Genomic DNA, 25,126 nt, shown 5'->3' with positions numbered 1-25,126 from the left:
AAAGAGCTTACAGCTCAAGAAAACTCAAATATCCTATCTCAAAATATGAGTTAAAAAAAAATAATCCACAATCAGCAATATTAAAACAATAAAAGGCTTGCAATATTTCAGTTGATTTATAATGAATCCAGAATGGATGGCATTTTTGCTTATTGAATTGCATGACAGAAAATAATGGACAATATTCTCATTTTCTGAGACAGTCCTGTATATTGTAAATAACACAAATAATTAGGGATGGGCGAGTATTGATTACAGCAAACACAATCTGGCATTGAATAAATCCTCCTGTGCACTAGTTGGCGCTGTCTTGTGGCAGTTGGACACATCGGCGAATCATCGTCTGCTTCAGCAAGGAACACATTTTTTTTGTTGTTGCTGTGTTCAATGAAATTTTATACATCAAAAGTACTGGAGGTGTGAGTATTCAGACTGAAAAAAGTGTCATCGAACATCTCGAATAATAATTATACAAATTGTATTTATCTGTTATTTATATCGACGACAAACATTTAATAGCTGAAGTTAATCAAACAGCACTCTTTCCACCAGGAATAATACAAATATTGAAATGATTTATTGTGATTAGAATTGTGACGATTAGATGAGACGCATCAATACAAAAGTAATAGTTGAACATGTATTTTTGATCACGTGATCTACACAGCAGCTAACAGTGGCAGGCATGAGAAAAATTGTTAGTGGTCAACTCGACATTTTCAAGTCATCGCTAAAGGAATTCTACAATGTTATTAATAAGCGCTAGACGTGTGCGTGCATATCTTGTGCTTGTCATTTGGCTTTGAATGAGGAAAAGCAAAAAACAAACAAACAAAAAAAAAACAGATGATGGAGCACGTTGAGCTTACATGTCGACTCCGCATAAGTGGATGACACGTTCTGCATCATCGATGATTCTGGGTTCTGTTTTTTGCTAGTCGTCAAATGAGGACAGGAAGTCTTCTTAAAGCAATACACCACTTATCGTTTTCCAGTAGTGGCTTAGGCATTGTGTATCAATTTTTAGTTTCAACCGATTAAATATCTCATTTCGAACGCACGGTGAGGGACGCCATGTTCCCGGTCACATGATCGTGATGACGGATCCCGTGCGGAACCGGAAGCCGTCTTCGCTCATTTCAATGACGTCATGAGCGAGAAAAAGAAGTCTTGGATCCCAAATACTGTTCAGTGTAAAGACCTCAACACGTCCGCTTCATTGTCATTCTGTGCGGTGGTTGGTGGCCGCTCCTAATGTGGGCCAAAGCGTGCTTAGCACACGACATGTAGCTTAGCCTAGCAGAGTACAAGTCACCCGGATGTTTACCGTCCACTCAACTCGCCGGCGGACGGATCTGCCAGTTTTATCCGGCTTTCGGTTGGAAACAAATGTTTGCCGTGTACTGCTTTTGAAGAAGTGCTTCTTTGCTGTAAGGCCAAATTCCACCTTTGATGTCCGCCGGGGGACGCCATCATTCCTCTTGAGTTTAATAATGTTGCCACTGGCAGCCATGTCAATCAACGTGTATTTTACGCATGCGATACGTCACCATGATCACGTGACTGTCCAAAATGCCCGATACCGTGCTTCACGTCAAAATATTCATAAAGAGTGCTATAAAATCATAATTGCTTAACATAAATTGACAATTTTTTCGGGGAAGAGTTGAAATGAACTATTTCACAGAATGATAGCTGGTTAGTTTTTCATAAGTCTTGTGTTCCTTTAAATGAATTAATTCACATCTGGCCAACACTTTTTACTCGATGGGAAAAAAAGTGTGATCATTACATCCATTTTTCAAGAGCAATGACAATCAAGTTGCTTTAATACAAACAATTTGGATCAACACATTTTTTTTTTTTTGTGTATGTGTTGTCATCCACTTGCAAAATGATTGCATGCATCCACCATTGTTTGCCTTTGACGATATTGATTATTAATATTTATTTATTTATTTTGCTTTTGACAACACTGATTAGCATCCACATGTTGTGAGACGGCCGGCGCATCCTGCACATCCGCAAACGTCAAACAATTAATGCATGCATCTTTACCTACAAATCAAAATACACATGAACAAAAACAAGTGCTTGTTGACTAACCATCTTGTCTCGATTTTTGGGACCATCATCATATTGGTCAGTCAAAAAACAAAAAAAACAAACCCGGAAGGTCCGTCTTTCCAGAACATCCTTCTCATCTGTGCTGGGAAATTTTCCAGATGTTGCCTCACGTCCTCGCGGATTGGGGGGGGGGGGGGGGGTCATCTGATTTTTGTCGTGGCGTCCGTTGGAAAGTCAAATCGGTGCAGGTGAATGTATGATTGTTAATGAACACATGCAGAATTGTCATCCAGCAGGCGAGTGAGGACATGCATGACAAAAATTTTCATCAGTCGGAACGTCTCATCAGGCGTCTTTTCCGTCTTTTCCTTCACGCAAGCAAACACACTTTGCTCTCTCGCCATGCATCTCACACACGCACGCACACGCAGAAAGGCCGTGAGATATTTTTATTATCTTCTTCTTCTTCATTCTTCTTCTTCGTTATCTTCTATGCGTGCGTGCGTGCGTGTGTGTAGTTGCATGCTCCCGATGTCCACGCCACGCGCGCGTGTTCACACGCCGTCCCTGGAAAAGAAGCAGAGCAAAAGTACAAATGTTCAACCAGTGCAAGTACTCAACTCTTGAGGAGTCACAAATACCAAGTACAAATACTGTAGCACAACTTCTTTTGATACATAAAATACAAATAAATAATGATGATGATGATAATGTCAGATCATTTTAAAGACCTTTAAAGTATATCCAAAAAATAGCTTTTTTCCTCCCTTTAAATTGAATTGAATGTCATTTTCCATTATGGTATTTTTTTCTTCTATTTGTTCCTAAAATACTTTTTAACAATAAAAATGAATGTAAAGAAATCAATCGTTAATGGACAACTGCATTCATGAAAGGTCAATTTGACCCACTTTATTTGTCATTGGAGCTTGATTCCATCATTTTCATGACACAACAAAAACATGCATGCTAAAAAAAAAAGAAGAAAACAATTTCCATATAGTGTGGTATCATCCATAGCATGAAGTCATTGAGCACGCTTGTTTGAATGCAAGCAAATGAAATGAAAGTTTGTCCACATTTTGTCTGAAAGTGGACAATTGCAACTTTGTATGGCAACTTTTCAGCTTGAATAATTGACATTGTTTCCCCCCCCCCCGTGGTGTGCTACGCAAGGCAACCGTTGCTTTATGCGCCTGGCCGGCCGGCACAAACTCGCTTCTTCTTCTTCTTGGTCTTCTTCCCGATGATGTAAGATCCTGGGCTCATTACAGGCCGAATTTCAAATGTTGTCAGTTTTGCCTGCTGGAAAGTTTGTGAGAAAACTTGGGTTGTGTAGCTCACACCTCCTCCTCTTCCTCTTGACATGTCAGAGCAGGAGGAAGCTGACATCGCCGAGAGACATTTTCACTCACGGATCTCACATGGCTGCTGGCAAAAATCTTTTTTTTTTACTCTCTTTATGCTTTCAGTTGTGTTGTTTATTGGATAAAGTTTGGTCCAACTCCGCCACAATCCAACTTGAACTTATTTGCTGCTGCGGCTTTGGCTTGCTGCCACCAATTCAAGTGTGTTCGTCAATGACGTAAAACAAACAAAAAACAACCAAAAAAAGTATCTTTTTTTTTTTTTTTTATTCCATTTGTGTGGCGGCACTCAAATGAAAGCAAGAAAAAAAAAACGTTCAAATCAAAAGGAAACATCAAACTTTACAAGTGAGTAGACTATTTTTATTTGTGTTTTTTTTTTAACATTATTTTTCAAGTCTTGAGCAACTCGAGCGTTTTTGTGTAGTCGGTATTCCGCTGCGTGAAATCTTTTTGCCGTAAAGAATTGTGGTAAAGGAGTATTTGTGCAATTTGAAGGATCCTATCCTCCAAGTACTTGCGGAACATCTTGCTCGGATAGGAGAGCCAAAGAAATTTCCCATGCAAAAAAAGGAGATTTCGAAAAGGCAGCGGTCGTGATACTTTTTCTTCGTCTTCCATTTCTTCTTCTAGTTTCTTTTGGCGATTGGCAAATATTTGCTTGTGGTGCGCTAGCTCCCCCTTCTGTTGCATGTAGCAACTAAACGTGAATGTTGCCTTTTTACAGCACCAAAAGGCAGAATAGCCGAGCAAGATTTGACCACTCTGAGTAAAAGTCACAGGAGCAGCCAAATCTCGGGATTACACCGCATGCGTGTGCGTTGCGGACTCGCTCTGCTCCGGTGGCGGGTGCGATTCGTTTCTATTCTATCAGCTCGTACAAATGACACCGGCTGCGTTTGCGTTGCGTATCGACTGCAGCTCAGCTGCGTCCTGCCGGACCTATATTCTATTTTTGCTGCACGATGCATCCGTCGGCATCCGTCAAATGGCAAACTAGCACAGCATACATCGAGCGGGACAGGAAGACCGACGCAGTTTCAGAATAAAACTTCCGGTAATCCTATTTCGCAATCAAGTCAGGAAAACGTCATAATGCTTAACGCTTAACTCACTGTTTAAACACCAGCGAACATGGACGAGGAGAGATTTATAATGCAGGTGGAAAGCAACAAAATGATATCTGACATGGCACATCCTTTTTATAAGGACAACTTGAAAAAGTTTGCTGCATGGAATGTCATAGCAGAAGCGATGGGAGTGGACGGTGAGTTTAATCAAAGACGGTTTCTGCTTCTCTGTTGGGTGTTTGTCGTTCTTTTTAAAGCCGCATTATCTTAATAAATATAAATTCCCTGCTGAACATTTACAACCAAGAACTCCCTTTAGCCAGAACTCAAAGATCCTGGGCTTGTTGGTGGAAAAGCAGCTATTGAGTCAAGTATCCCTTTCAAGTAGATTCAAGGCCAGGCTACACCAATGAATGACGTGTTTTTTTGCACCAGACCCGAGATACCAGATACTCGCCCCTGCCACCAAAATCCAACTGCTCTGACCTCTCGGAGGTCTACTGTAAACATATTCATTTTCATGAAGGGACTGATGAATCCCAATTGAAATGTGCAGCGACTTGAGGCGAGAGACTAATTCTTGAACGTTTGACCTCCGGGTTAATTCAGCAATCTGTCCTCTTTCGTGGAGGCTGCTACTGTACACAATGAAGTGAGCAGATGGCTTCAAACGCTGCTCCATGCTACTTGACTTGACTTGGGCGGGGCTCTTCAACCCATGTGAAAGGCAGAAAAACAAGCGACTTGATTGTGCTATCTTGGTCCAATTAGGAAAAGCGGGCCCTTCTCCACTTGAGCGTGAACTGCGCTGGTGAGAAATGCAGTCGTGCAGCGTGCAGACAGAAGAAGCGACCGGCCCCCGGGGGTCCACGTGCAGGCCAATGATGGATGGGCTAGCGTCACTTGCTGGCTGCCTGTAATAGAATGATCATTGCAGCCCAGTTACCACTTCAACTCCACACTCGGGGGGGGGGGGGGGGGGGAATGGACTTGAAGCAGCATTTAGTGATTTTGATTTATGCGCACCAACAGGGAACCCCCCCCCCACCCATGCTTGGCACTGATAGCCAATAAAGACGCACACGCGCACAACACGCAGCCGCCACCGGCGCTCGTCCACCAGCTGCGGCCCCTCATGGAAAGGAAGCGTTTTCAGCAAATTGCTTTCCTTCACGTCCCCCCGTGAATGGCGCTATTCATGAACGTGGCCTCCAGTCACTCGCCGCTTTGACACACTTGCTCGCCTTGATCCCCGCGAGTGGCGCAGATGTAAGATCCACCTGCAAACAGACGCGGCTCTTCTGCTCCAGCTCATCCCTGCAGGAGGGCCCGCCGTGCGAATAGAGGCCAACATACAAAAAGAAGATGGGGCGGGGTCTCTGTTGCATGCTTTTGGTCTGCTGGTGCTTAATGGCAGAGTTGAAGGCGGATGGGCGGTGTGGGCGGAGCTGTCAAGAAAGGTCCATGTGAACGCGAATGTATCTTCAAACCAAGACAAGAGCAGGCAAAAACTCTCTTGGGACGCTCCGCATCCTGCTCACCTCCTCTTCCAGGTCCTTACCGCAGATAGAAACTATCCAACCATATGTCCTTATAAGGACAAGCTGAGGGTGGGGTACACCCAGGACTGGTCGTCAGCCAGGAAAATAGCCATTGACACTCCCAGTTAGACCCATGGCCTGTTTGGAGTCTTTCATGAGCATAAGACGTGTTGCTTGGTGATGCGGGAGGAAGGCGGAGCATCCGCAAGCCCATGCCAGCCAACTGTGAACATTTTAAAGCGATACAAGACTTATGTGTCATTTTTCAGTATTGGATTAGGCATTGTGTACAAAGAATAAAAGTGCAAATATCCCTGGCATCTTATTCCCTGAATTTTATTTTAAACCAATTAAGTATATCATAATACGAACATACCGTGGTGAACGCCGCCATGTTCCTGGTCACGTGATCTTGATGATGTATCCCGTGCGTAACCGGAAGCCGGCTTCCTTCATTTCAATGGGAGTTTGCTGAAAATTCTATTCAGAGTCAAACGCTCAGCACGTCCGCTTTCATGTCATTCTGTGTGGGGGGCTTGGGGCGGTTGTGGTTGGCCACTCCTAATGTGGGCTAAAGCGTGCTTAGCACACGACATGTAGCTTAGCCTAGCAGAGTACAAGTCACCCGGATGTTTACCATCCACTTCGATTCGCTGGCGGCTGGATCTGCCAGTTTCCATCCAGCTTTTGGTTCCAAACAAATCTTTGGCAAGTCCTCCGTGGTTGTACTGCTTTTGAAGAAGTGCTTCTTTGCTATAAGGCGTAATTCCACCTTTGATGTCCGCCGTGGGAAGCCATCATTTGATGCCACTGGCAGCCATGTCATTCAATGTGTATTTTACACACGAGATACGTCACCATGATCACGTGACTGTCCAAAATGCCCGATACAGTACTTAATGCAAAAATATTCATAAAAAGTGCTATAAAATCATTATCATAAACATAAATTGACAATTTTTTCAGGGAAGAGTTGAAATGAACCATTTCACAGAATAGCTGGTTAGTCTTGTGTTCCTTTAATATGACATTTGGTGACCCATTACAGACAATGACAATCTCTCTGACAGTCCCAAATAAATCATCATGAATACATAAATATGATGTGGCCGGTGGTAACAAATGAAACGGAATCCAAACTACTTAAGAGATTAAGACTTTGTGACAAATTAATTTTGACATCCACTCATGGCAACATTTGATTTCTGGATTTAACCCATCCGAGTGATTAGCGCTATGCTAATTAGCAAGCAGGATCATTTAGCATTAGCGTTGATTGCAAATGCGATAAACACCACATCTTTCCTTTCTGTCTAGTTTTAATCTTTCTAATCTACATTTTTCATTTCTTATTGGTCATGATTAATGCTGCAGCGCATTATATATTCTCGTCGGTGTGAGTTCAAAATAAGCTCGATCAAAAGAAAACGTGTTTGATATTTATTTGATGGCGTTTGCTGTGAAGATAATTCAAGCGCAATCGATCACGTCAAGCAGACGTGCAGCGCCACTTTGGACTGGATGTCCACTTTGTGACTTGAAGCTGTTCTTTGATCACCTTCTTTTTCCTCTCAACACTCTTTGCATTTTCACAATGAGCTCGTATTGATTGAATGTCGGTTCACACATGTATACAGCAAACAAATATCGTTATTGTTTACAATTCTGGTCTTGTTGCCTCTGACTTTTTGTCAAGATCTGCTTTCTTACTCACAGTTTTGATCAATGTGAGGGAATATGTACAGTATATCAACTGTGTATGTATATTTTATTGGAGAGATGCACAACTGGGGCTGGGATGATCCACTTCTGTTGCGATCCAATCCGGATCCCGATACTTTGGTGGCGATCCGATATGTATTGCCATATTTTTTTTTTCTTTAAGTTTTATTTTTGTTTTGTTTTTTTTGGCTAGTATAAACCTTAAAATGTGTATTGTATGTATGTGTATCATCCTGCCGGGATGGCCCATATTTCACTCACCATACATCAGGAAAACGATATTATTATGCCTTATCAATGTCAGCCATCTGTTTTGGTAAATCACCAAATAATATCAGTAAAAGTGGGGACCAGACAAAGTTTTTTCATTCAAAATTATTGCGTAGATGATTGTAGGGGGGGCCAGAAGGAAAAACACATCTACGTCCAAAGTCCCCCCAGCCCCGAGCCGATATGACGCACGTGTGGCTCGTATACTGGGGGTGGGAGAAACACACAAGCCTGCCATCCCAAACAGTTTTCCTCCTTTGAACAACATTCAGGCTAAGCGTCAAGGCACACATTGAGCTGATGTTGCAACAGCCTCATTTCAGAACAAAAATAAAAAAAAGCAACATCCAAATTGGTTTTGCCAGATAATGACACCATCAAACCTTGTGTCATGTCCACATGGTATGTCGAGTGTAATGTGAAAGGAAATGTGCTTTTTGAGACGGTGCCTGCCTGCAGGGAGGAAAGAATTTTTCTACATTGGATTTGGATGAAAGTCTCTCCGAAGCTTGTTGTGTACGCGAGTGTATGTATTTGTGTACGGTTGCGCAATCCGGCGAGATTCGCAGGAGCTGCACTGCATCATCCTGAGAGCTCTTTCCACTAATATACTCGCCCTTTGGTGGAGCAGAAACACAATGACAAAACTGTAATTACTCTCTAACAGCATTCAAGCACATTTACCTTCCTGGAATGGGGAAGAAAAAAAAAATAGTTGCCATGGTAACCAGAATGGTGCATCACATATTTCTCTTGCTCTCCAACTCAACTTTTAACTGGAAAACCCCCCCCAAAAAAAACTACAAGTTAATGGGACAAAAATAACCCTTCTCGTTGCTTCTTTAGGTACGTTAAAAGGGAAACTAAATTTGTCTGACATCTGGATAAAAACTTAACTGGCAATAGCCACAGTAATTTGGTCAGGAGAAGGTGGGACATTCTGTACAATCATTCGAGCTGATTGGACGATGCGTCATTCTGCACGTTTGTTTTAACCAATCACGGCCAAGGGTGAAAATTTCGTGTTCGTTCTTGTCGAAGGGGGAACATCTCACCAGCTAGAAATGTACGAAGTGCCTCTCGCTGTTCAGCATTCAACAAGGAAACGCTGAGTCATTCTGCGAGAACACAATTAATTGCAGCGTCCATTCGTCCATGTTGGGTTTGTTTGTTAGTTCCTGCGTTGGCTTCCTGGTTTCGTCACAGTTGCATATCCCGCCCCCAAACACAAGGTCGCTCTGTGATTGGTCCGAACCACCAGCGGTTCGGAAATGGCGGTTATCTGCGGTAGTGGTACAAGATGAACATCTTTCTCCGGAAGAAGTTCTCCCGAATTTGTCAACTCACAAATACCACCAGAATTCATCTTGCGAGAGCAAGGTTAGATAAAAAGGCGGATTGCGGAATTGATTTGCCATGCGAGTCAAGATTTGATCACCAAATGATCATGATGAGTGTGCATCTATCCCTAAAGCCCGCTTGTCACTGAGTGGCGAATGTTTGCGAAAGTTGCAGATGTTGCTCCCGAATAAAAATGGAAGTCCCATCCTTTAGGGTCATTCTCTTTTTGGCATTTAACTCTCATTTAGTCTCATTTCTACCTGCGTCCAAGGAATAAATAATAGTTATGGAAGAATGAACATTAGGGGTGTTAAAAAAAAATCGATTCGGCGATATATCGCGATACTACATCGCGCGATTCTCGAATCGATTCAATAATAGGCAAAATCGATTTTTTTATTTATTTATTTATTTATTTATTTATTTATTTATTTTTTTTAGGATTCACACCTTAAGCATGGAAGAATGTTATATGAACGGAACATTAAGCCTTAATATTTTATTTTAATGCTGTTTAAACATGAAACAGATTACAACCTCTATAAGACTGAAATTTCAGATAAATAAATAATACATTTTCATATAAATCTTACACTCTACAAGCTTACTGATTAGTATTTTCTAAATTTGAATGAAAAAAAATCGCAACAATCGACTTATAAATTCGTATCGGGATTAATCGGTATCGAATCGAATCGTGACCTGTGAATCGTGATACGAATCGAATCGTCAGGTACGAGGCAATTCACACCCCTAATGAACATCTTACATCATACTTCATGAACCAAAAAACGTTCAGACACTTTTCATCGTTTATTATTTTTTTTTCCCCCATTTCAGTCCCAATGGATCAAAGTTTGTAAACACTGAATATATTAGGGGATGTTCCCTTTGTTGTACATGATCCTCTGTGGCAGTTTGTGGTGTGTGCAAAATGTGTGGCTGCACAGCTATACCAATGTCCATGTCCCCCTACTCCCGCTCCTGAAATGTCTGCCAGCCAATCACGGTACGTAAAATGGTTTCCTATTTGCGAGTTGCTTGGTTTCCTATTTTCGAATTGGGGACTTGAGAAGGCTGTGTTTCGAAACCGGTATGTAGTTTTGGCATCCTGAATGAACAATAACATGTCTCCTCACAATTTGTCACCAATTTGAATCAAAGTTCCTCCGTGGACCAGGAAGTGGCCTGCTAAAATACAGATGGACGGACAAAGAATTTTTTCACTTTACAATGACAGCAGTTCATTCCTCTGGATTTGGCCCAATAACCAACAAAACTATGCTCCCCTCAATTATTTGACTTTTTGCTTTTTGGCCAGAAAATCAAATATCATCTTGCATCGTCACCATCGGCGGAGGTCCGTCCATCGCAACACTATTTAACTTCATGTAGCTTCATGTTGTTTTCCTACATGCACGGTTATATGGCCCATATGAAGTAGTTGACTGTACATGTAAAAGCAAATGTGCTTTTACTTCCAGGCTGCAAGTCCAAATACAGAGCCCACTGGAGTTGACCTGTTTTTTTTGTGTGTTTTTTTTTGTATTTTTTCTTGTATAGAAATGATCGTTATCCACTGTGTGTCACCGCTGTGAGCACTCTTCAGGCTTGTTTCTAAAAAGCCATATGGTGACTAATTAGCGAGGAAAGCGTAGGAGTTTTGTGTGTTTGCTGCTGAATAATCAATTCAGCTCCCAGATGAAGACAGCGCACGCTTGGTAGAAACGCAAACGCTTATCGGAGATGGAGACGCGTCACTTGCATGCATGAGCAAAATACAGCAGTGGCCGCAGTTGCGTCAAGTCGTCCCATGCAGCAGCAAAATAGCAAGCATGCCATGTGTTCACCTGGTCATCTCCATGGTGTCCTTGGTCAGGTACACAATCCAGTAGACCAAGTTGAAGGCGCCGAAGGAAAGCGGGAAGAGGATGCGAGAGTATTTGTCGATGATGCTGGTGCCGGTCAGGACGTTGTTGGCCGGCACGGCGGAGCCTTGCTGCAGGAAGGCCTGAGCGCTGACGGGCGGGTTGGGGAAGGTTTTGGCCGGCCGCTCGAAAAGGGACGCCGAATTCATCCTCTTCTTCAACACGTTGCTCGCGTCCGCCTTGGAGGGAAGACGGAAAATTCACGTTAACGCGATGGAACCGAAAAACTCTTACGGAAAAGAAGCATCGCTACAATATAAATAGTCGTATTATTAGTTACGGAATGAATCAAATATTTGACCATCTTAAGAAGAAAAGTCAAAAGACACCCGAATGGCGTTATTCAGTCAGCATTTGGCTTGATTGCGTGCATGTGTGGATGTAAAAACGTTGCTTCAAATATTCATCAGCAGCAGACAAGAAGCGCAACAAAGGGAATCAATGATGTTTGTTTATTTCCATGGGACAGGAGAGAGAAGGCGAGAAATCCAAACGCGCTTATCAGTACGCCTCGTCAACTTTGAGTCAAGCAAGCCCGTGCTCTGCACGCGCGCGTGCGGCGTGCTAGGAGAGAACAAGCAAAGTACTTGTGGGAATTGGGTCAAAAAACAGCATGTTGCCAGCAGATCGAGTCAGCGTGAGAGCCAGACTGCCAGCCAGCGCAATAATCCAATGGAAACGGCATGGAATCTTTACCTGCACTCGCCCACAAATACGGCAAACATTCAGCTACCACGTTATCCACGTCCACTCCACCCGCATGCAATAATAACGTCGCAGCAAAAGGAAAATCCATATGCCACCTATCCATCAGATGTGTAATTTACATCTTTCTTGTCATTGTTTGTTTTTCATTGAAGCATTGAGGATGTTGCTTTGTTTGTGTTTACGATAAGTAAACTCTGTTGAAGCACATACCTACTGCAAAAGACGTTTGTGTCAAGAACGGATTGTTGTTATGAAACTCACGTGAGAGAATCTCAAGTCTCTCACTGGCAATGTTCTGAGCTCCTCGCCATTCTTCAGTTTTTTTCCAGGTTTGTACTGTGCCCCCCTTTAAGGAGCACAGCTTGAGCATCATTTCAGGCTTCCCTTTGTATCTCCCTTTGTTGGTCGTTGTGTTTTTTCGTTTCTTGGACAGGTTGTGATTGGGGGACAGGTTAAAAAAAAAAAGAGAGAAATGACAGCATGGTGGAAGACGTTAGCAATAAATCAACAGAAGGACAGCATATTTTCCTTTTGGACGTAACAATTACCTCTATCCAGTGAAAATTTCCATAGTTTGCCTGAATTTTTAATTTCTTAATTTTGTCTTTGATAGCGATTGTGCGCCATTGTAGACGTCTGCCTCACAGTTCTGAGGTTGCGGGTTTGAATCTCAGCTCCGGCCTTCTTGTTGTGCTATCTGTGACCCTAATCAGAACACATTGTACAGAAAATGGACGTATGGAGGGACAGATTGATGTGCTTCTAAAGTATCAAATGTGTTGTTAGCGGAGCGAGTGTGGCGTTGAAAATTGTGGGGTCTCAGAAGGCCCCATGTAGGATGGTAGTCCAGAATGTAGCCCCCTCACGCCCAAAGTCAGTCAACCCTGTACCAAAACTGATTGAGATACCATAGAGTACAACAAGGGTTCTAGAAGTCTTCCCTGTGGGACGCCTTCCAACAGTTCACAGCCATTTCAGACTTTGTCCGAAAGGAACAAATGAATAAAACAAAACAAACAAACAAAACTCTTAAGTTTCCTATAACTGTGAATGTGAGTGTGAGTGGTTGTTTGTCTATCTGTGCCCTGCGATCAGTCCAGACATCTCACAAAAACTCTTCCGTGATAGGCTAACTCTAATGAGAACAAGAACAAAAGAAAATTGTGAAAAGTGATAAGACCCCCCCTCCACATTGAAATATATCCAAAGGTAAAACTTCATATGAATAATAATTAAAAAAAAATTTAAAAAAATTCCATGATTGCAACCCAGTGAGCCTTATTTGCGGATGGAGAGCTGTTGATTTATTTTTGGGTACCATGTGACACCTTTTCCATCATGTCTGTTCATCAATGACACCACATGGTGCGTGTGCGTGTGTATACTATACATGGCAACCGATCCCATAGACAAGGTTTTTTCTGATAATGACACACGAGCTTGGTTGGCTGCTTGCTGGTCAAATCCCAGTGGGATGCGCTCCTCTCGATATTTTACACACTGGCATGGCACAGATGGTCACTTACTATTGGACAAGCCAATGTATTGTTTGGGTATGTGTAGTGTACTTGCGGGGGCGGTAGCAATCGATATGCAAATGTTTTTTGTGCGTAGGTGTGTATGAAAATGAGGTTAGAGTAGCCGCACGTTGGCAAAATGTGTGCTTTGGGAACGGGTTCATAGGAGGTCGTCCAAGTGGGTGGCGAGTGGGCGTAAACATGCTTGTGGAAAAGTTGCATTTGTAAATACTAAAAACTGAAAAAGAAACGGCGGGAAACAGGTCAAATAGCCTCATTTGAGAGATTAATTGGTGACAGTAGCCACACTTGATTATCTTCATATTGAGAGGCATTCACAACATTTGACTCACTTCATAAGAGGGCCGCTCGCTATCACAATTTTGATGTCAAGTGAAAGTGAATTTGAAATGGATTTAAACAGTACAATTCTGGAGAATTGCACTGAAGAGGGCGAGAACAAAATGTTTACATGTTATAAGCTCTGCGCTTTAATTGAGCTGAAAGATTGTTTAAGTGCTTGGTAGGTGTTGCTGTTTTAGTTAGCTGTTTCCAAATACATTCAGTAGGTACTAGTTAGTGCTTTACTGCCTCCTTTCTGTGTGAATTCCAGCGTAGCAGCTGACGGATAATTGGAGAACTTATTTTATTTGATGTCACTTTTTTGGGGGGGAGGGGGGGGGCGCTATGTGAAACCTTGCTTACTCAATATAAGAGAATCTTCCATTTTATCAGTTCAACAAAACCATTTTAGCTATGATTGGCTTGCTGGTTTCCCCAGGTTGAGGAAGATGCTGCCGCCACCATTTTGGAATTTTGTGGGATTTTTTATTATGTGTTCTATTGTTTTATTGCTGAAGAAATGAATTTTTTTATTTTTTTTTAAGTGGTGTCCCAATTAGTGCAAGGGCCTGCATCTGTCCTGACATTCCTTTTCTTTGAGCATTAATTTTATCTGAATAAAGGCTGTCACGATAGGAAGGCTTCTTCAAATGCAGCGACCGTGCTTTCCTCTCTTTTTTTTCGCTTCCGGAACTATCCATCAAAGCCACTCGCATACCATGATGCTCAGTCCTAAAAATATTTTCATACGTCAGTACAAATCAGGGAGCGTATATTTTTTTTCTCACTCAATACTGGAAGAGCAGAAGATATGTAATGTGTGCTGACATCCTCCAGGAATTATTTGTGATGTTTTTTTTTTTCTTCAGCATATCGCCTAGCAACAGGACCTACGCTAAGTTTTAATTCCGAACTCTGATTTTGGATCAGTTTGACACGAGTCCATTGGGAGGCATTACTATTCAATACCAGACTGGCATGAAACATAAGTGCATATATTTCATTGGAATTTAAATCCAAATGCGTTTCATCTTCTGTGGTTCGACCAAACTCGTGTCTAACTCTTCCCTGTCCAAGAATGCATCTCGATAACAAGCACCCACACAAAAAGTTTGAACACGATCCCTTTCCCTTAATTATCTAGTATTACATGCTCCTTGTCAAAAAAAAATAAAAAAAATCCCTCATTTCCCGCGACGGCTCTACCTTGCAGCCATAACAAGTCGTCATGTTAAAAATCGTGACGGTTATTTCTAGCCGCGGTGGCATGCTATTTTCCTGGCTTTCTTTTCATTGCCCTCCTACATATTTTGGTGAAAAGCAGTCATTTTCCATCAAGCCTCCCTCCCACTCAGCTCTATTCACTGCAACTCTTACGCACACAAGACAAAAACAAACCCCTGCTAGGCACGTCCACTGCACTGTAACTCGGACCATCTTCCGCTGTGTTGGGTGCCCTCCCTTCGCATCCCACTGGATAGTCCCGTAATCTATGGCGCTTACGTAATCTGCGGCAGCGTCACTCAACGGGGCGTCTCCTCATGTCACTCTCTGTGGTGATCGCACACTAGCAGGGCAGCCGGAAAGGAGAGGAGGACGGATACTGGGGCGAGATGAATAGATAAGTGGCTTTGGAAAGGGATGAGCACGTCGTATGGATGTGGGATGCATAATTCTCCAGGTTAAGATGGCGAGCGAGTGCATCTACAAGCAAGCGTGTATATTCGTTGGAGGCATGCGGCAGATCATGCGTGCAAATGGAGATGGCGATCTTTAAGTGCACGCATGGCCAGTATGAGTATGAAGGACAAATAAACAGCAGTAGAATCAAGTGTGCCCATAACGAGACTCGGCAAAGAAACGTGAAGAAAAGTTCAACTTGCTTGTCAGTTGCTGCAATGTTTCGTGTGCTTGTGCAGTAACTTGTCATGAATTTCTTATGACTTATGAAGTGGGTGTGTAAATTCAACGGCCACAATAATCGGTACGCCTGCACAATCTAAGCTTTAGAAACAATACTGCCTTTACAAAGTCAAGCAACAACCTTCGGGTACTGACAAAAGCGGCAGCTCTTGAAAACCGGCTGCGCCTTTTACTTTGCGCCGGTCCCACCTCGTAACACTGGAAATATGCCGGCAGAAAAACTCAGCTTGGTACTGGGTCTGCCGGGTTGGGACCTGCGTAAAAGTGCGACAAAACACTGGGCGGAGCTGGCAAAATCTTGGGACCTGAGACACAAGGCTCAAAGCTGCGACTGTCCCAGTTAATCTGGGATCTCTGATCACCCTAACGAAATCCCAAATTCTTCGGTTTTTCAACATTTGTAGTAAACATGGATTGTCATGTTCCAAACATAAGACCCGAATGCTCTAATGTTACATAATCAGCTAGCTAATAAGCTAGTAGTTGACCACCTACTCTACTCAGGTTAGAATCCAGGCATGTTTCTACGCAGTTACTGGATATACCACTGCTTCTTTTTCCTTTCTTCCCAAACAACGCCTCTCTACAGAGTTTTGTGGAACTCAATTTGGTAGTTGTGTGATTTTTACCACCTGGCCAGCCAAGCAACCAATCTGACAACAAATATACCAGCAAGCAACAAATCAACCAAACCCACATGCAGTATCCAGCATATCAGAGACTGCATATCAAAACTCTTGCCCTGACCAAATAATGTGTTTGGATTAGACCTCACTTTACCTTTCTGCTGCTAAATAGTTTTTTGTTTTTAATAGCAGATTCAAATGCATACTTTCCATTAGCTGTCAGAAATGATTTTCTGGCATTCTGTTTGAGGGTTGTCGATTGGTCACACTTACTGATGAGAGCTCTCCATCATTTCCTACGCTGGCTGCCGGAGCAGCAGCCGCAGCTGCGGCCTCTTGAGCCGCCGCCTTCATGGCCGCCGCCTTGCGTAGCTCCCGGTTGGCTTGCAGCGTGGAGAAGTAGTTGACAGCCGCAAACTCGATGAGGGCGGAGAAGACGAAGGCGAAGCAAACGGCGATGAACCAGTCCATGGCTGTGGCGTACGAGACTTTGGGGAGGGAGTGGCGGGCGCTGATGCTGAGCGTGGTCATGGTCAACACGGTGGTGATTCCTGTGGACGCAAGCGATCGTTCAGGTTACCTTGGCAACCTGCCGCTAAGATTGATGGCACATCGAAATCTCCCTATGAGACTCTGCTTTGGTAAATCACCGGGACGTCAGACCAGGTGGCACGTCAGCTCGGTGTGATGTGCCAAAATGTCACTTCAGGGGAACTGCCCATGTCATAATATCCCGGTTACTGTGACCAGCACAGTAACACAGGCGATTTGCACACATGATGGCAACTGCTACTGAGAGTGACGACCAGACACAAGACAAAATGTATTTTAAAGGCCGATTGCACAGATATCGAGTTGAATTAACCAAGCACGTCTCAGTTTCCACTCAAGCAGGAGGTTGTGGCTTTGTTCCTTTGCTCTCTAAATTGTGACCATATCAAGGTATCCTGAGAAATACTCAGTTGGTCCTGTGAATGAGGTGAGCATCTGAAAGTGCTTTGAGTCCCTTAAATGTACACACTCTCTACAATAGAAGAGCATTTTCCATATAGTTAATGTTGTGGTAATTTAACAATCCCAAGGACTCGACCAAATTAGTTTGTACCTCCAAGAGCAGGTGGATTGAAGTCATTATCTCTACGGGGCCTGTTCGCTAAGACAAATCAAAATTGCTGACAGCCCACATCCTTTGAAGAGGCCTCTTCACAAATGAGATATCTCATTGACTTTCATTGTGAACGTAAGAAGTAGAAAAACGTAATTGCTGCCCAGGCTTTTACCAAATTTGGGATTTCATTAGCAGCCCAGGAAATGAAAGTAGCTAATGTGACTTAATAATGCCTCTCTTGTGAGGCATCACTTCGCCGGTGGACAGAAGGCTCCTTACAAACAGTCCATCTTCTGTCTCCGTCTTCAAAATGGTGAAGGGAATTGTAGAAAGGCTGTCAGGCTAAACAGTGAGAGGCAAAAGGAAGAGTATTGGAGGGACGGGGCTGATGATATAAAGACTGGACAGAAATGAAATGCTTGGGGCATTTAGGGACTTTTGTAGGGGGGGGGGGAGTAAGGTACAAATTAGAATACACTCAATTAAGTCTGGGAGACTTCTGCTCAAGGGACTTGAAGCTTTTAGAGCGGATGTTGACGATGCAGTCCACAATGCACTGTAGCCTTAATGTACTGCGTGTGTTTTATAGCTTCTCCATTTTGAATCTCTCCTAGCCATTAAATGCGCCTTCCACAACGCACAAACTAAAACAATCACAAATGGATGGCTTTCCCTACCCAACAACTTTTTAGAAGAACAACTTTTTAGCTTTAGGGGTTGCCTTGTGACCGACACAAGACCAAAGTTCGACTGTTAAGCACTTGGATAGTGACAGCTTATAAATTTGACAAGTTCACCTTTAGAGAAGTGCAGTAGTGTACAGGGCAACAGGCTTTGCAAGCTTGTCTCGATTAAACATCGGCTAAAGCCATCTTGCGGGTGTGGCCAAATTTCTAGCCTAGTGTCAAGCATGGAAAGCAACTGAGCATAGGATTACTAAAACCTCCACTGAATATGAATTATTAAACCGTCATCCTCCAAGAAGATCACTTAATGTGAAAACATAATACTCCAGCATGTATGCATTGTGAACCTAAGAGCAAGAGTACAAGGGATCGAGACTAAACATAGTCTGAAGACAGTCGCAGAGTCTCGTGACAGCTCACAAACTGGCGAACCATCCATTCATTCATCCAAATGGAAAATAAAATTCTTCAATTTGCTAGGGGAAATATGTTTTTATGTTCAGATGTTCTAGAGTGATGGAATGAAGAGATACTGTGAATGTCCCTGCATTTGATCTGGTCCTGTTTTCTTTCGGGAAGGTCTCTCTGTTCTGAAAGGTTATAGAGCAGGACATCTTGTATTTGTTTGAGAGTCCAAACATTAACATTTGGAATCTTTTCCAGAACACTTTGCTCGAATGGTCAATCATCATTACAAGAGCAGAACTGAATGGGGAAGCATTGTGCCATCCTAAACCAAAGCCACATCTGCACTTGATTTCAGATATGTCTAGGCAGCCCTGTTCAAAGGCCAGCGGGTCTTTGTAATGAGACCAAGATACAGCAAATCACTGCCAAACTTTTTGTGTGACCTGTAGCATTTTGTTTATATGGTTATCCTTTTTGAATTGCATGCTCAAAGTGTGTCCTCAAGAAGATGCTATTTTGAGTGCTGGCCTGCTCCCAAATACACGTGCATGCATGGCACCATAATTGACTGCGACGTCTTCTTTGAGATTGAACGTGAGGGTACTGGCATTAAAATGTGTACACTTTCACACACTTGTCCCATCTTTTGGTCCTTGCTTTGTATCTGAGCTCTTTATTTCTCGCCCCTCTTTCTCTCTCTCTCTCTCTCGCTCCTCATTCGGTGTCTCTTGCCCGCTCTGCTCCTGAGGCTAAAGCTCGGTGGCAACTGTAGCGTAATGTAATGCGAGCGAGCGGAACCTGTGAGCGCTCAGAAGCGGGCCAAGTATAAACATCCTCCCCCTCTCAGCCCTTTGCATGAGCAATTTCAAAAAGGACATTTATTCCCAATTAATTCAGCTCAACCACTGTGGAGGAGGAATAGCAATAATGAAGAAAAGGTTAAAAGAAGTATATCACGGTCTGTCTTTGTTTGCCGAGGTTGCAAGGGTTTTATTTCAAGAGCCAATCAGGGTTTAGGCTGAATGTGCTGGTAAGTGAGGAAAGTATGCCTGCTTAAAGTTAACAGATTCGCATTAAGGTCAAACTGTGGGCGTTGAGTTGATACATTCAGTCTTTTTTTTTTTTCTTTTTTTTTTTTCTTTTTTTTTGTTTCCCTCTCCAATTTGACTTGTGGATACTTTACGAAAGACTTTTAGAGAGCTGGAACTAAAATTTAAAACTAGTTGGCTTCGACTTTTACAAGACCTCCAAAGATTGAGAAGCCTTTAGTCTTTGACATCACACTTGCGTCTGAAGTCAAGTTCAAAGAAGTCTTACCAAATACCGTCCGAGCTGGAACGGATTCCTTGTTAATCCAAAAGGAGACTTGAGCCAAGATGACGGTCATGATACAGGGAATGTACGTCTGGATCAGGAAAAAGCCCATCTTTCTTTGCAGATGGAAGTGGACCGTCATGATGACGTATTCCCCTGCGAGAGAAGACGGCAATTTGTCACTTCTTAGACAAAGACAAGGTTGGGGGGGGGGGGGGGTTCATCTGTTCTTCCATGGTCATTTCCTGTCTGTAAACCTGAAGCATAAAAACCTGACGGGAGAGTTCATGTCCGTGTCCATTCATGCACTTGTGTCCATCAACCTTCCAACCTGAAGATGGTTTCACAAGGATATCTACTCACCTGTATTGGACTTGAGCCTTTCACTTGACACTCTCTGACCGATGAGGTCATACTGCAAGAGACTGGATGACTCCTGCGGCACCTCGACGGAAGACAGAGGACCTTTCTTCCAGGTGTACATGATCTCGCTGACAGGGTAAGCATCTGCAGAGACGGACGGGAACGAAGTCGGGGCGGCTTTTAAGCATTTCACCATTGAAGGAGAAACTTTGAATGTTTTGCACAATCTCAACATACTGACTGATGTTGAAAACAATTGTTTTCTTTTGCTAATTAATAGCCTGCAAAAGTGATGACAGACTGCGAGCCGCTCAAATGAGCTGCGCCTTTCAACTTGACATCTCTGAAAGCTGTCCTGTCAGCCAGTCAGTTAGTCAATGACACAGTGATCATTTGAGAGTGACACCAGCTGTCAGCGACACTTTGCAAAACAACAACAAGAACAAAAAGCAAACTCACAGCTCCCAAACTTGAGTGGGCACGCATGTCCATCCATCGGGAAGTTCATCAGGCGCATGGGGCACTCGGCATTTATAGTTAATCTGTCAGAATAGGTGAAAGGAGTTTGTTTGCAGTCATATTTGATGTGATGAGTGTTGGTCGACTTTGGATGCAAATGAGCTTTGTGATATTTCATGGCCACATATAGTATCATAGTGTGAGTCGCTGCGGCGGCATTTCCGCCGTAGCTGTGATTACCAATTCCTATTCAACGCTGTTTTCCGATTTGTTGGTTACGTCAACTGAATTTCATGAAGACCTGAAGCAACCTTCTGGGCTAAAACACAAACAAAAGTGACAACAACTGGCAGAGGAAGAAAACATTACCTGCGATTAAGCTTAAGCTCAGACGGACTCTGCCGGCCCAGCAAATATACTGCAAGTCATCCAACATTGCGTTTTGACGATTGCAGCTCACAAATGTTTCTCTGCTTTTGTTCCATTCGTATCCAACGTCTACAATTTTTTTCCTTTTTTTCTTCGAGGCCCGATTGAGATGGGAAGCTTTTCAATGTAAGGTGTTGCTTACACAGGTCCCAATAATGGGCCCTCATTTGAGTCCCGTTCTCCCCTTCTGATCAGTCAGTCATGGTCTGATTATGCGGAATACAAAACTGATCTCACTTTTTCTCTATTTGAGCTATAGGATCCTCGTTATCCTAAAGAAATAATGGAAAGGTGTGTGGGGGTGCGTGTGTGTGTAACTTGCACTCTTTGAAAACTAAAAAAAACAAGGAAACGAAATAGAATGTTTACAACTTAGGTTAAGCGAAAAGCTAACACTTTCTGTTTGCATATGTTGCTCGTACTGACCTATTGGGCTCAATTGGGACAGCACAAACGCGTTGTCACATAGCTGTCGATGAGTGCAATTGTATAATCAGCACTCTTACTACAGCTAATGAATGGAGGGTTAAACTGTGGAGCAATTTTGGAATGAGCGTGCCAATTTTAGTTTTAATCGACATCAAAATGTAACTCGGCAAACTCACCAAATTGGTGTTTGTAAAAGATGATCCCGAGCAATTATCTTGTGGTTTGTGGTGTGTATGAAAATCGGGCGGTGTTGCGCATGTGCCGTTTGAGCACTCGACTTGAAAAGACGATGGCGAATGCAGCGCATCATTAGTTTGGAGTTTGACAAAAGCGGATGAGCTGTTTTTCGGGAACTCTTGAGTCGGCGCCGTCCATCGCACTCCATCGTCCAGGTTATCTCTGTTTTTGGAACAAAGCGCTGCGTTTGAATTGGCGTCCAAAGGCTGTTTTCCCGATCAGATGGCCCATATTCTGTTTTGGAAGGGCTCTAGGCGAGCCTGTGCATCCTTTTTGGACGCTTCCCTTGTTTGAGTGCTTATCCGCGCGCCCGCTGCTCTATTCTGGTCTTGGCCGCGGACGGCACTGTGACCTACCTCATGGTGTAGAGGATGGTTCCGTTCTGCATGATGCGGAACAGCTTGTTGGGGGTGGTCATGTTGTGAGAGATGGACCTCTTGCCGTTGCGGAAAAAGGTGTCTGGCGTCCAGATCTTGCTGACCATCAGGTTGTTGAGTCGCAGGATCTCGATGGGGCCCTCGAATTTCAAGCGCTCGTCGATCCAGGTTTGCCGGAAGAACACGTCCATGGTGTATTCCTGGACAGGGCGAGTAGAATGTTTACCACTCGGCTTCTCACCTGCCGACAGGGAGTGAGCCGCGCCTTCTTTGGAACCTGCTGAGCTGAGCGCTGGCTGGCTGGCTGGCAGTGTGACTAATTTATGTGGTGAATTTTCATCCATGGCCAACATTGCTTGGCACATTTGCAATGCACAAATGTGTTTCTCCTCAAACATGTTTTAAGAGTGTGATGATGATGATGATGCAAACAATGATTTTTTTTATAGGATTATTTATCAACATGTCTGAATTGTCATGATGTTAACCAGGTCTTCAGGAATCGTTTCTTAAAACCCTTCAGAACCAATTTAAGCTGTCCTGTGAAAAACACTTATGTCCTTTTTTGTTTGTTTGTTTGTTTGTTTTTAGGTTTTTGGGATGTCTGCATTACTTTATATCCATAAATACAAAAATGGACATAACAGCGACAATATGTTACAATGACGGAGCAATTTATGAAAATCAATATCTTTCTATATTTATTTCTTTATGTATTGCTGAGTATCAGGCAGAATAACTCATACAGAGCAGGGATTGGTTGGGCCGATTATTGGTGCCGATATTCTGCATTTTGAGAAATATCAGCATCTGCCTTTTTTTTAACATTGGGAAGGCCAACAAGAGATCAATATAAATGAACTTTAAGGAACTAGTGATTTCATTTTTTCATGCTGAACCTCGGAAGTCTCAGCACCTTTTGATGTAGTTTGAAATGAAAACTAAGCTGCAGCAAGTTCAAGTTTAACATTTGAATTGTTTTGAAATTCTGGACAACTATTTACTGTTGAAAACTATTTAAGTTTTGGTTTAACTTTTAAAGACAATGACCCTGGGAGCTCTCGGAAAATGAATATTGGTTCCAAATATCGGTTATTAACCCAACAATACTTTCTGTATTGATCCTAAACAAAACAAAACAAAACAAAACAAAACATGGGTCTATCATCATCAATATGTTTATCATCATCACTGTGCTTTGCACTGCGCTGTATCATACTGGGGACTGTTTTCAATATCGAAGAAGTTTATTTTGGAAACACTTGTTTGCAAACGTCAAGCACATTAAAACACATCCAGGTTGGGGCAAATATATGTGAGTGTCAATTTGTTCCTCATTCTCGGCCAGTATTTCTGATTTGATCTGGACAGTCAGTTGACTGTAAGACCTTCAAAAAATGAATGAATACATCCAGAAATACTTGCTAACATGAGCGCAAGATTCCAGGCAGCCAGTCTTAACTAAGATTCAAACCCAGATGCTTTGAGGTCAAAGGGTAAAACCGCTGCCCGGCAAATGCCTGTCGAAATCGAACCTTCACCATCCCCATCGTCACACGGCAGTCAAAGCTGTCGAGACACCTGAAGCGCATCACCGGGTCCGCCGATCTACCTGATGTCAAATGGAGCCAGCAGCCAATCCCGTCACCGTCCCAACATCAGCAGCATATCACATCTCTCCCCAGGGGAGGGAGAGGGTGATGGGGGGGGGGGGGGGGGGGGGGGGGATTGTCAGCCAGATTAAAGTCCCACTAAGCTGCATGTACTAATGACATCTGCCCAAATGCTGCAATAATGAAGGCTCGGACTTCACTTACTATTGGGTGGGGGTGGAGACAAATACAAATAGTGCACATTTGCTCTCGTGTCTCCACACTGACGGGGCAACACAATGCATGCAAGCATGCACACATGACCAGCAAATCAACTTTGATGCTTCGTTTTACGTACCATCTCCACATCCGAAACGGGACCAAAGCTGGTGACAAAGATGTCCGTTTTCACTTCCGTCACTGGACCTGCAGCACAGGCGGTCGGACATGTTTATATTTATATACATACATACATATATATAAATATATCTAGAATATACTCGACTTGATTTTGCACTAAACTGGTACTTACTGTACTGTAATTCTTAATTGACCTTCACTGGGTTTGTGCAGTTTTATTTCTCGTGCACATAAAACATTTGAACTTGCTGAAAGAAAAGGCTTCGTTGGTGTATGTCACTGCACCACCAAACACGGCTCAACTTTTATCCACTGAACTAAATCATCAAGAAAGACGCAAGGGCTGATGCGATACCTCCAAATCCAGGTCGCAGCCTGTTGTCATAGCCGTCCAGTAATCTGTCCAATATGCGCGTGATGTTATCCAAATAGATGCTGCTCTCAGTCTGCTGCGTCCCGCAAACGCCGCACGCGCTGTCATGAAAGCGCGCGGAGAAGAAAAGAAAAAAAGAAGCACCTTTTAAAGGAGTTTAGTCGAAAGTGCTGCAAGAAGCAGCGCGCTCGTGGTGCGTAAAAGTGCAAGAGAGTTTGCGACTCACCAAGACAGCAAGAACCACGCCAAAAGGAAAGCCATGCCTTGGAATTGAAGTGGAGAAATCTCAGCTGCTCGCTCATGCGAAGCGGCACATGACATCGTCATGCGTGCGCGACATCCTCTCGTCTTCCACCAACAAGGATTTGCTTGCTCGCAGGCGCGCGTCAGTCCGGTCCGGTCCGGCGCCGCACGACTTGACTCGCTCTCCAGGCGCGCGCGCGCACGCACGCACGCACGCCTCAGCCGCGCAGTTAACAAAGAAAGAAAGAAAGAAAAGAAACATAAAACGCGGGAGAGTTTCCAGAGTGGAGAGTGTGGAGGGACACGCAGGGAGGAGGACGGCGAGG

General features: G+C 43.4%; 2 protein-coding genes across 8 annotated transcripts in view; one reads left to right on the top strand and one right to left on the bottom strand.

Moving 5' to 3' along the window:
- The window catches only part of gabrb2b (gamma-aminobutyric acid type A receptor subunit beta2b), a 97,410-nt gene that overhangs the window by 39,832 nt on the left and 32,452 nt on the right, over nucleotides 1-25,126 (top strand). The gene's annotated exons all lie outside the window — the stretch shown is intronic.
- Nucleotides 556-25,073, bottom strand: gabra6b (gamma-aminobutyric acid type A receptor subunit alpha6b). Its single transcript, XM_077504467.1, has 10 exons — nucleotides 24,784-25,073; nucleotides 24,540-24,658; nucleotides 24,183-24,250; nucleotides 22,212-22,432; nucleotides 20,761-20,843; nucleotides 20,302-20,445; nucleotides 19,942-20,094; nucleotides 16,696-16,973; nucleotides 11,229-11,485; nucleotides 556-2,634 (listed from the first exon to the last, which is right to left on the bottom strand). Exons 1-10 carry the CDS (start codon nucleotides 24,882-24,884, stop codon nucleotides 2,622-2,624), a joined length of 1,437 nt encoding a protein of 478 aa, XP_077360593.1. The 5' UTR covers nucleotides 24,885-25,073; the 3' UTR covers nucleotides 556-2,621.

This window comes from Festucalex cinctus, chromosome 18, assembly GCF_051991245.1.
Source record: "Festucalex cinctus isolate MCC-2025b chromosome 18, RoL_Fcin_1.0, whole genome shotgun sequence".
Lineage (NCBI taxonomy): Eukaryota > Metazoa > Chordata > Actinopteri > Syngnathiformes > Syngnathidae > Festucalex > Festucalex cinctus.
Note: the sequence above shows the minus strand (reverse complement) of the source record. Positions and strands in the feature narration are given on the sequence as shown.

Bases quoted from the DNA above. Each gene is read 5' to 3' on its own strand.
- gabra6b (XM_077504467.1), bottom strand. From the start codon at position 24,884: ATGACGATGTCATGTGCCGCTTCGCATGAGCGAGCAGCTGAGATTTCT. The intron at 24,659-24,783 runs GTGAGTCGCAAA...CTTTCATGACAG, and splicing joins GCGTGGTTCTTGCTGTCTTG to CGCGTGCGGCGTTTGCGGGA. The intron at 20,844-22,211 runs GTAGGTCACAGT...CTATTCTGACAG, and splicing joins ACCATCCTCTACACCATGAG to ATTAACTATAAATGCCGAGT.